The sequence below is a fragment of the Calidris pugnax genome, unplaced genomic scaffold (assembly GCF_001431845.1).
Source record: "Calidris pugnax isolate Ruff unplaced genomic scaffold, ASM143184v1 scaffold18, whole genome shotgun sequence".
In the NCBI taxonomy this organism is placed as follows: domain Eukaryota; kingdom Metazoa; phylum Chordata; class Aves; order Charadriiformes; family Scolopacidae; genus Calidris; species Calidris pugnax.
The window spans coordinates 15686625-15699632 of record NW_015090812.1 but is presented as its reverse complement, the minus strand read 5'-3'; the positions used below and the strand labels follow the sequence as shown (position 1 = coordinate 15699632).

Here is a 13008-nt window from a genome sequence, read left to right as displayed (position 1 = left end):
GTAGAACAAAACACACTGAAAGCTTCAAAACCCACGTGCTTTAGGAGCTATATGTAGTTCCTTTGGTATAGCAGTCCAATTCAACTAACCACATTAGGCTATTAGTGGAAATTAAGTTAGGACAGAGACATATTCTTGTTGATTAAAGAGTACAAGCCACGCTCATGGAAACTGTATCTGTTTAAAGCTGAATAAAGGCGGCGTGATCTAGAAACATCACATGTGTAGATTAACACTTTGTAAGCTGATACTAAAGAAAGGACAAGATATTAAGAGCAAAATACCTCCATCCTATGTAGAACAACTCAAATTTACTGTATGATGAGAACTCTTCTAATAGACAAATTTGCTAGACTAAATCCATGTAAAAATCATTGTACCAATTTACTTGGGCTGACTTTCAATCTTGAAATTAGAAATATGAAGTTATCCTACTTAGGACATTATAAATAAATCAGCATTATGTTTTTCTGAACAAATCAAAGCTGAAGAATTTTTTTTTTTTTCATTAATAAATAAATAAATAATATACGAGGATTACTTCATTAGTTATTTCATCAGCAACTTAAAAGCACAGTACTTTTCACCTAAATGAACTCAGATAATCAATTTCTGTTTTCAAAAGCAGTAACACAAGAACAGTTTACAAGAAAGCATTTCTGAAGATGAACATTAAAATTAACTGATGAATACCATTTCATTGTTAGAAGAACAGCCATCCACCCCCATGATTCTCAGGTATACCATATTTTGTGCTCCAGCTACTGGAGATCTGACTTACAATGGATTATCAAATGGTTCTCAGATGTGGAACTGTGCACGTGCTTCTACAGCTGCTGCATGGCTCTCTCTAAATGTTCTGGGAATTACCAGATAACTTAAAAGTGATTCAACTTGCGGTAAGAACAACAACAACAAAAAGGAGTATGAGAAAATTTAAGGCCGTCTATTTGTCCTGTCTGTGCAGTGCCAATCCATCACAGTAATTAATAGTAGTCAGCACAGACGAGTATCACACTTGTTATAGCCCAAAGGGTATTTTGGTTAACTCATTTTGTAGCCACTCTATAACCTCATTAATAACTTACTTTCCCATGGACATGGTTTATACTTATATTTTTAATTTTATAATGAAGTTATCAATTATTTAAGAAGTTAAAGAAATTCAATTCTCCCTCTTACCACAACCAAGACAAAGAACTGCAGTGTAGCACAGATACCCAGAGCTAGAAGTACTGGCACCATGAAGAATATTGTGAGAAAAATCAATATGCTGAGAAGAGAGAAATTTACCTTCCTAGAGCTCCGCTATGACCTTACACCTAATGTATGACACAGATAATTTAATGCCACCCTATGTTCTACAGGGTACATACACCAAGATGCACACATGAAAAGGCTTTGGTTGCACGGGGAGAAATTGTGCCCACTCTGCATACCATGGTCTCAGAACTCTTGGTTTTAAGTTCTAGTATTAATCAGAAGATACTAGTTTTCGTATTTTAAGATTCCACTTTAGCTATCCAATTATTTAATGAGTACACTGAATTTCCTAAATGAATGCCTTCTCAAATACAAATGTTAACTTTTGAAATAACCACTCTCTACAGCAGAATATAGATTCTAAGTAGCAGATTACAAGCAACTCTGGAATCCTGTATTAAACCTTATCCATGCATCACTCCAATGTATAAATATGCTCTAAGTGTTTCTGTGTCTGTATCTTCCCGTTTATCTGCTTTTTGATCTTGCTGCTCTTGATTGTTCCTCATATCCTCTTACTGCAAGGGATTTGCTTGCTCAGGGGCAACATCAGCCCTTCAATGTGTAAAATGGCAGTAATTCAGGATTATAGAGATATCCTTATGTTTTCAAGAGACAGAAAATCCCATCTTTAGAATCAAAATGGATGTGTTATACTCAGCAGCTCTTTTAGCGTTGGAGACTGAATACAAAATATCTCAAGGCATCTCCTGAGTACAGAAGAACCGCCAGTGTCTGCAAAACTGATCCACAAAGCTGTCATGGGATCTCGGAGAATCCACACAAGTCCAAGGAGAGATGATCAATATCTTACAAACACTTAAGTCTGAATAGGTTGAGCTGAATGTTACTGAAGCAAGCAGAGAAAGTACAAAGAGAAAACCTTCTCATGAGATGATGGGTTTATTACTATTAACAGACTGCTTTTTCATTTTTCATAAACAAATGAGAACCTCCCTCCATTAAAGATAGGTCTGAAAATAATACATCAAATTCAAAATTAGATCATATAGTACACTTGAATAAAGGTCACAAAAGAGTTTAATGTTTTAAAGAGGGTCTTGCAACTACTTTTTAAAGAACTACTGGATTACTGGGGTTGAATTCAAACTGGGAATTTTCTGCCCCTTTTGCTCACCTCATCCAGACACGCGAGTTGTTTTAAGCTCTGCTTCTTAAAACTTAATCACAATGCTCAAACCTACAGTTTAAACCTGCCAAATTAACACACTTCTGAGTATTATGAACATGAGAGAATGAATACCCACCATTTCCATCTGGTCTGTTGAAGCAGCTGGCAATGCTTCTGTGTTTTCCAGCTTGCTCTCCCCAGCCCAGTTACTATATACACCCAGTCTGGGAGGCTGATTTAAGCATTTACCAATTGCAAATGCAAGATTCAACCATCCATTTTAATTACATGCCTCAATCATAAAGCAAGCCAGAATTCATCCTTTCTACCTAGTCTGATCAAAGCCTGCTAACAATGTCTAATACTATAGCCTGAGTGTTCATTGAAGTTTTTTCAGGCTGCTTTAAGATTACTTGCTGAGGGTTTATTAGGAATGTAATTCACGTCTCTCTTTTGATTCATTTGGGTCAGCTGATTATTATTTTTAAGTGTACCTGACATTAAGTACATGGCCCCAGAGGATGTAGACTCCAGGTTTTCTAGGAGCATGGACAGCATTCCCAGGCCCTTAGTCATACGGTACGCTCCAGATATTTTTTCCTTCCGCCCCAGGCTAGTAGGTTACAGATCACTTTCAGATAAATCTGGTACCAGCTGTTTCTACAGAAGTGCTGCTGGGTCAGAATGAGTTTGATGGCACCTATGGTCCATCTAGTCTAAACTCATTTTTCTGGGAGTGAGCCACATTTGCTATAATTTCCTTGAGGTATTAGAAAGTCAAACAAGAGGCAGACACAAAGCCATCTGCGTCACCACCAGTCCCAGGCAGAAATTCACCAAGAAGCACAAAGTTCCTTTCCAACACTTTTTGGTTGGTATCAGTTATCAGGGGTAGCAACGCAATTCACAGATGTCTACTCTTCAAGTCAAACACTTCTTCTTAGCAAGTTTACTGACCTAGTTAGCTGTTGGGGCGGTAAGTTAAGATCTTAAAACTTTTCCGTTTATTCTGTGTCTAGAGACAGAAAACTCTAACCAAGTTCCTGCATACTATTTGTTAGATCTATGCTTGTCTTTCCCCTCAATTCGGAAATTCAGCTCCTTAACAATTTAGTAAAAGTAAATGGAAAGAACAAATAGTAACTAACTAATGAGGGGTGAAGGGGCAGGTAAGAAAATTTCCCCCCTCGGCTTTTTCTCATTTAGAACTAAGACCACCTTATATTCATATAATATGGGGGGGGAGAGGAGGGGGAGGGGAATCCTTTTTCGCTTAAAAAGTTTGTCTTGTCTTTCTGTTAAGTTAAGAGATTCTTAGTGTATGATGAGTTTTATTACATAGCTAAGACTAGGAAGTAAATCAAACCCATGTAGGTGTTAGCTAACAACTCCCCCCCGCCCCAGAGAACTTCTGGTGCTATCAAGAGAGCAAGTGCAAGCAAACATGTTCAAAATTCAGATCTAGAAAATTTCAGTTTGATTCTATCAGATGCTACCTCTAGAATACCACACTTCTGTAAAAAAAAGTATGTGTGTTTTATCTGCATGTATACTAATGCAGATTATAATTCTTATCAGATTACTGTACACGTTATTAAAATAAATGTTTGGTACAAATCTTTTTACTGCCAACTACAACTAGATGACCATATCAGAAGCATACTTGGCAATGCTGCCTTCTGCGTAATTATCGTGCACGTTACAACTTTAAACTAATGGATTTTTGATTTTTTCTAGCAGAGCTAGGAACAGCATCAGACACGAGTCAGTGTCATAGCAAGCTTTGCTGCTCGCTGAATCACACATGATCAAAGATTACTAGATGTACTAAATTTAGTAAGCCGGATTTGTTATTTAGGTTGAACAGCATGTGGATAAATTGATAAAACAATCACTCGAGTGGGTATTAAACCACAACAAAAAATGGTGTGGTAATTTGTAGCAGATTTGACCTAACTACTTAACAAAAATATACCCCAAACTAAAAACACTAAAATTGCATACTGTTTATACATTGTACATTCACTCCACAGCAATATGAAAATCCACAATCATTTCATGTTCTTTAAGTATTCCAAAGCCTTACCTTTGAAGAGCCATTTGAGTACATCTGTATCATATTTTCTGCTCCCTGTTTTACCTTCAGTTCTATATCCAGTTGCTTCTTTAAGGCCATCAATCTGTTGTTAGTAGAAAAACGAGGATCGCTATTTGGAGTATCAGGAGTCCTAGGACAGTCTGTGAATTAAAGGTAAGCTGTAATGTGTGCAGGGGAAAAAAAAAAAAAAAAAACAAAGAAAAAAACAACCCCACAAAAACAAAAAACCAAACCCCTCCTCCCCAAACACTCTAAACTCTATTCTATTCAGTTATAGATTAAACAAAGCTGGAGCATCATACTTAAGAATTCTTAAGACTGACCCTCCTGTCCAGAGCTTCTTTGCAACAGCACTGCAAATGCGCCTTAACATGAAAAGCCTCACGAAAGCCTAGTGCCTCCTACACACGTCCTAATTCACATGAATCACTTCCGGGAGGGGTAAAATAGGCAGGTTTGCAGCTAGGTCTATTTTCGTTTCAAAGCAGATTTATTATTTCTTCTAGAACTTCTTGAGTCAATTAAAAGTGCGGTTTTCCATTAATCTTTCTTATACTCCTGATTTTAAATCTAAGTGTTTTAAAAATGATCAAGCTCGGACAATAATATTGAATATTAATGAGCACGGTCTAAATACAGATATTAAGTAGGTCCTCATCGATTCTAGTGTGAACGCTGCAGACAAAGCTTATGTCAAAATTAAGAATACAAAAAAATGAGCCTTTTCCTTAGTCATAAAGCTGAATGATTTTTGCTCTGGAATCATAACAGAATCCTGGGATAATTGGATATATAGGCAGGCAAATTACTGAACAACTGTGATCTGTGGGAAGGATAAAGTTTTTTCGTTTCACAATATTACTGTGTTTTGATCTCCATCTTGATGGATTAAGTTAATGGAACACAAGTTAGTTTTATCAATCAAATTATATAGTCAAACCACCTAACTTTTCTATCCTCTTGCAGAAAAGTCTATTAATCACTGGTCCATATTTCAGCTTCTGCAACATGAACTGTCAGTGAACTGAAAATAAGTGGCCACTGGACTATTTCCTAGTACTTTAACTATTTCCAACACGACTGTCCTTTTAGCTTCCCCAACAGTCCCAATGGCTTCTCTTTCAAAGTTTGTGTGAAAGAGGATAAATTATGTCTGCTGTAGTAATAATCTTTTTTGTTGTGATTTCTTTTACCCTAACAACTGGAATAATACCTTCTTTATGGGCAAATGACATCAGCTGGTTTCCTGGCAGATAATATGTAGTCGATACCAGCAGTACAATCTTTTTCCCCCAACTTAATTTTCCTTGAATTAAAACTAGGATGATGGATCAAGTTCCTGAAATCCTCTACTAGAAAACACAGGAATTGCACTAGTAACTTACAAATTATTAATTATGAAGTGTCATAGGTGTCTTATCTGTCATATTTCTTCTGTAGAACCTTGTGATAACTAATTTTGGAGATTTAATACATTTTACTTTCAAGTTTGCTGTGTAATTTCCTTCTAAATGGTAATCTTTGCTCAGGCTACATACAGCTTTCATTTAAGAAGTTTTAATTTCCTCTGCTGCTAATTTACTCTTCACTTCAAGCCACTTTAAGACTCTTACTGTGTCCTCACTACTTAGAGGCAGTACAGAAAATACCAGATGTTTAAAATAAAAATAATTTTTAAAATGTCTGTGCGATTCCTCATCTGTTTTGTCATTCATCCTCTCCTCAGTGCTTTGGCTTGCTTTCTCTGCAAAACATTGCACTTGAACAGCTTTACCTTAAATCTGTTACTAATAAAACAAAGATTAACAACATGCTTTCCTCTCATTTATGTCTTCACATTCAACTAATCCTCACCTAACAATCTATTCAAAATTAGAACAAACATGAAATTCGAAAGGCACAGTGTCAAGTCTTCCTGCAAAGTAGATTAATCGTACAAATGAATATTTACCAACTTTAGAGTTACGATGCAGTCCTCCACCACTTAAAGATCCCAGCCCTCTGATGATCCCTGGGAAGACTGTGGGGCTCCTGAAGCCTGTTTTCACAGCTTTGAAAGACGCACGCAAGCAGTTCTTCCTTTGCATTAAAACAACACTCAAGTTGCAAGTCAAGGACTAATTAGAGATACCAGGGTTCAGGCTGCCCCGGCAGCTGTTATTATCTCGCTTTGCGTGTCTGCACTGTGAAGGCGTAACCAAATCACTTGCTTGGGTCATCTCAAGAGCTGGTCTGCACTTCTGGACCCAAACTCCCTCTACCTATATCCTTTGTTAGCAACCAGCAGCAAATGAAATTTTTCTGCAGTATGGACTAATTGCTAGGAAGAAATAATATTTTGCTTTCAAGCATACTAGCTGCTCACTAAATTCCCAAACATGGAACACTATGCTTTCTTAACAAAGATATTTTTTTTAAAGAAAAAAAACACAAAGTTCACCAACAGCTTTTCAGAAATAGCTTCCAAGTGACTCCTTCTTCCCCCCAACCCCATTACAATTCAGTAAGCAGCCTCGGGCAGCCCCGTATAGAAGAATTCAGATTTAAGTTTTAAGTCAGCTGGACCAACTGGTCCTATCATGGAAAGCGTTGACGATCTTCTCAGCAGCACTACGAGCTACATCTGCATGAGCAGTTTCCCTCCCTCTTTGTAATGTCTACTGAGGTTGCAATCACTTCGGTACGGCTAGTTATCTCTGATCTGTTTGTATAAAGCACTATACAGAGGGGTTCAAATCTCATCTGGAGACATTTAGTCCTCTTCATAATACAAATATGTTCATCTAGATAATTGCAATCAATGGGATTTATGTATATGCTTAAAGTTAAACAAGAGTAAGTACTCGTACCAAATTGATACTTGACTGAAATAGGTGAGTAGGGACTGGGGAAAATAACAGATTCTCCAGTCTGCCATGTCTGTTGGTCAATAAGGACAGTACAAGATTTGCCATTTTGGATGCATTTCAGCCCAACTTTGCATAGGACAGCAAGCTTGGATATGGATTAGTGCCCCTAGGCATCTTCTTCTTGACAGTGAATATCAAGAGAAGTAACAGATGTATTTCAGCTGAACTTGACTTCATTTCAAGTAACCGGCATGTTATTTTTGCTGAACAACTATGAATGTTTTTGCTTAACGCTCATGAGTTTTGTGCAGCTTGTTAGCACACATCCAGGTTGCTGGAAAGGCTGCAGTACTGCTTCCCCAGCACCTGCATATCCTGTTTTCAGGATATCAAGAAATCAAACTTGTAAGACTTAACATAAGTTAATAGTGATGGTTTAACCATTTTTTTTTTTTTAATGCTTGGACTGCATCAGGACAATGGCAGTTTTTAGTCTGAAATGTTTATCTTAACTGTGATCTTTGCTCTTCTAAAAATCTTTTCAGTGCTCACCAGCAAAACTTCTTCCTTCCAAATTGCCTTTTACCAGCGTTCTCATTGAAATTATATTTATTAGAGTAGTGACAAAACTCTACTCTACTGAGGCTGCTGTGCATTCCTCTGGGGACTCTTCCCCAGATGCTAGGTATGCTATTTCCTCAATAAACTCAGTGTGAAATCTAGGATCCCACGTAACTTTCTGAATGTGGGTTCCCAGCTGGTACTGCAGCGTGCTACCAAACAAGTGACAAGAGATTGTTTCAAACTGCTTCAATAATGTTATCCTACATTAAGGTCACCAAAAGTTATCATGAAATTCCTGTGGATATAAGCCTCGTAGTGACTTTTTAGAGAGCAGAGTCTACCTATCTCAACCAATTTGGTTTCTACCTCTTCTACCTCTGTTAGTTTCCAGTAATTGGTCTGCAATAGACACTTTGGTGCCTGACAGATTAACCTAGTCATTTGTGGGGACAGAGAAATCCCCAAAACAGTCTCTCTCACTCCCCTCTCAGCTAATCATATTCTCAAACAAAATAATTTATTTTATTTGTGACCCCTACAGCCAAATTTGATGTAAAGCAGATAGCTTATAAATCAGAGGAGAACGGAGGAGGAGGCATGAACTTGCCTTTTTGATTTTATGTTCTCAGTGTTTTATCCAGTCTCCTCAATTCCTTCAGAAGTTCTATAATTTCACTTTCCTATCCATCTATAATTCAGCTCTACGGAAGAGATTAACTTCCCAATTTATATATATATCCTACATATCAACTATATGCCTAATCAAATCAATAACTTGCTGTAGGTAAGGTATTTCAATCCTACACCTCACTGAGTCAGATTAAGAACTCCAATCAATACCGCTACTTTTTAGACTTGTAAAAAGAACATCACTGTAATCTGTGCTACTTTGTAGAAGTACGTTTTCAAGATACAAAAATTTATTCACCTCTATAACTGAAGTAACCATCCCCATGTTACACACCAAAACAAATCTCTGAGATTTTCAGCAGTAATGGTCACTAGGCTTGTCCTATCCTTTTTGCATTGCTGCGTTCTGCTTCACTTTTAAGTGCTGGCCTATAAATTTTAGAACTCCACGCCCTAACATGAGTAATACGCTGCGTGATAAGGCCAAACCTAGGGACAAAGTCCCACTTCAAAAGCAAATCTAGATTCACCAGCAACCCCAAAGTGTAAAGTAAACATATGTTATGCTAGAAGTTGTTTCTGAATCATATATCTGCTGCCACATCTGCCCTCACATTCAGCAATATAGCTTTTTGGCAAACTGCACTTTTTGGTTAAGGTTTAATACCGATTCTTCAAATAGTTGTGAAAATAATTTCCTATGGCATTAGGACACGGAAAGCCTCCAGCTCTAGGCATGCTACCATCAAAACATCTTAACTTGCTTCAAACGGAATGTTATTAAAACACATTTTTCTACAGTAGATTCATTAACACTACAGGTAATGATTTTAACATGTACCGGTTACATTGTGCCAATTAAAAAGAAGTTACATTACAAATTAGTGGTTCATTTAAAAAGTAACACAAGTTACTGCTTGATACCACAAGCAACAGTAAAAGTCCCAACAGTTGCGTAGCACTTTTCAGCTCTGAATCTGGAACGCTTTACAAATATATGTTCACACCCACTTTTCAGATACAGGAACAAGGAAAGATTAAATGACTTTTCCAAGTTACCACAGTGACCTTTCAACAAGTCAACAGAAACCATCCAAAAATCTTCAGATTTCAGGCCTGACAGGTCAAAGGTATCATCATCTTATAAGCAGTGATTCTCAGTGTTACTTCTCAATGGATCTTAGCTCTGACTTTGCTACTTAAAACCTGCAAAAAACCTAAACAATATACTCCAAAAGAAGTAATAAACACAGGGCCACACCAAAAAATACTGAAGTACATAAAGAGAACACAAACCTTGACTTACACACCTCTTGAACCCTCTTTACTTTACTGTCAGCATTTGTGCTCTGCACGGTCTAAAATTTCTCATGTATTTCCTTCTCTTTTAAATCATTTGTCACTAACTGAAGAGAAAAAGCTCAAACATGAGCTAAAGTGAAAAGCTGTAACTTAAAATAAAGCTAACCTCTGGAAACAATGCACTTGTTTGGGGAGCTCCCATATTCATCAGTAAATGATCATTAAAATCACTGTTGATCCTGAGCAAAAGCAAGAATGCCCAAACTTAGATACCTGTGACCTCTCAAAGATATCCTCTGTCAGATCTTTAGGACTATGTGTCTATGTATTTCCTGAATATTGTGTGTGTGTGTAGAAACATACACATAAATACACACACACAGAGTTGGCATGCTATAAGTTTTATATTGCCAACCTTATTTTGCAAAGGCCAATCTCACTAATATCTGAAGTCAAATCTAAGACTTCAGTGTTAAAAATCAGAGTATCACCTAGATGATTTGCACCCATTAGTCTTAAGACAGGAAGTTTACCGATAGTGCTCCTCCCACATGAATGAGGCCAGACAGAAGCAACTAAATTACAAGGCAAACAGTATAAAAACCCCAAGCATTTCAATTTTGGAGGGTGGGTGCTTGTAGATCTTTGATCTAAGAACAAATAGTGAAAGAATAAAAGTTTGGTTTTTTTTTTTTTTAAGGAAGTTATGCAATATATTCTATTAAAATGGGTCTTATTCAGGAATACCTAATGTGATACTATACAGAGAACATACAGATCTCAACAGAATTAGTAAGCTTTTTCTTGTATATTTCAATAATAAAGTAAGACTGTAAAAGCTATCTACCAATAACACTTTGAATGAAATGAAAGTTAAAAACATACTGTTAAGTTTAGCATGCATCAAAAGCAGGTAGAAGAACATAAGTTTATCAACCTTGATCTTTTATCCCTTGAGCTTTCATGAGGTCTCTGGTATTTGAAATGCAAGGTGAGACGAGCCTGGCCGTTAACAGTTACTCACAAAAGCAAGGGCACTGCTGGCCTTCTCAGAAACCTACTAAGGATCTGAACATTATTTAGATCTTTGTATCCAAGCCATCTCCTTAGAACTCGTAAATGCTTTCTTAGGGTCTCCTGCATTTCCTGAGTCATGCACAAGGACAATATTGCTCATTAATTCATTGTGATAGAGTTTTAAAACACTGCAGGAATTGGGCTCTACAATAAGAGCATTTGGGCTCATCCGGTTTCAAGCTCTAATACTAGGTGAACTTCACAGATTTATGTCCACACAGATTTTTATATCTGGTCTATACACATTTGCATACAATTTTCTTTCTGTTCCACTCTTCCAATTCCTTTAAAAGCCACACTAACTGTCAACACTGAGAGGGATTTTCATAAACTTTAGCCGATATGGAACAGAATGCTTCATGCCTAGTAAAGTTCCCCCCAGCTATCTACGAAGCATACATTGTTGTATTCATTCCCATTTCATGCTGCAGCAACTACTTTCCCTCGCTAGTTCCAGCTGTGCCCCCCTCTGGCCCTTGTATCTCATGAAGAACAAAGGCAAAAAATATAGAAAATACTGTGCAGGCCACCACAGACACTTCAACGCTTCTGCCTGTCACAGGGCCAGCCAGTACGAAGTGCTGACATCACCTGTCAGCATCTTCCTAAATTCTCACCATAGCTAACCTTTCTTCACGAGGATGATGTGAGCTTTTATTCTATTGCCCAAGTTTCTTAAGGCTTGGCATTCACTTCACAAACACCTTCGATGGCCTGTGCACATTTATTAACATTTTGCCAGGAAGAGTCTGTGCAGTGTGACATCAGGAGGCTGGCAATACTTCTTGAGTCATTCCACAAAGCTGAAAAAGGACTGTTTACTTTCACAACATTCCATCTTAAAATACCAAGCCTGGTATTTTTTAAAAATACATTCAAAATCAGTATCAACTCACTGCCGTGCCACAGGAAATACAAACTGATTACAACCATTCTGTGATTCTGTGAAAAGAATTTCAAATTGTCTTTAAAATGGTAGCTTTGTTGTGGAAAAGCCTCAAGACTTAACAGATCGTTGCCACAGGAAGAAATGTTTGATAAGTTAGTCAGGTAAATGGCAAAACAGAAAAACAGTTCATAAAAGTTAGATTTAAGTTTAAAAAAACCCAACAAAATTTTAAAGTAAAAAATTTATAACTTTCCCCCAATAGAATAAAGAGGTGCTGATGCCTACAGTGCAACTCAAGAGAATGCCAGTGGAAGAGCTACTGAAATTTGCTTTTATACAGTGAAAAGCTATTAGGAGATACTATGGTGATTGAGAAAATACTTTAGCATAGTAATAACTGAAAGTGAAGAACTGGTACATGTTAAGTTAGTCTTTAGAGCATCATCAAATAATCCATGAAATACAGCGCTCCTCAGAAAAAAAGTTAAACCTCAAAGGGACAGGACACTTAGTTTTGAATCAAAACAAATAGGCACACAAAAGTAACAAACTTGCCAGCTACAGATTTGCTCATTCCCAGAGCAATTATTTCCAAGTGCAATGAGATAACAGCTTATCTAAGAAAGAACTGACTTCAAATAACGTGTGGTACCTGCAACATCTTCTGAATCTGTTACAACAATGTGTGCATTTAACTCCTGTAACTTATGATGCAAATCTTCTAACTTCTTATTCGATTTTTTCAAAATGTTGTCCACATATGCCAAGTTCTTTTTATCCGTTGTGACCTTCCTGAGGTTCTCTGCTCCTTCCTTGATTTTAAGTTCCTTCCTTATTTCCCGCTTGATTTGGTCCTTTGCTTCATCCAGCTTCTGCTGTACCATTGTATCTGAATAGTCCAACTTTTGGCCAGTGCTCACATTCTCAGAGGCTAGAAGACTTTTGGCATCCCCCTGGAAAGAAAAACAGTAATATAACTACCAGGAAACACTGTTTCTTGACAACGCATGCTGCAAACTTAAAATGATTAGGCTTTAGGTCTCTGAATATTAAACACTCACTTTGTAAGACCATTTACTAACTATGGGTCTACACTCATGTTGCCCTAAAGCAACAATCACACAAGACATGTTAACTTGGAGTTACATTTTACAACAGATTTATTTTAAATTTAGTGACATCTTTACTATGCCTATTTTTAACA

At 37.2% G+C, this 13008-nt stretch overlaps 1 protein-coding gene across 1 annotated transcript in view; it reads right to left on the bottom strand.

The window, feature by feature from the left end:
- Positions 1–12756, bottom strand: part of PKN2 (protein kinase N2) — a 30546-nt gene extending 17790 nt beyond the window's left edge. Inside the window, exons 1-2 of the mRNA XM_014939360.1 lie at positions 12457–12756; positions 4482–4633 (exon numbers count right to left, since the gene is read on the bottom strand). Coding sequence (XP_014794846.1) covers positions 4482–4633; positions 12457–12688 — 384 coding nt within the window. The 5' untranslated portion in view covers positions 12689–12756. The remainder of the gene's footprint in view (positions 1–4481; positions 4634–12456) is intronic.
- Between the last annotated feature and the right edge of the window lie 252 nt (positions 12757–13008).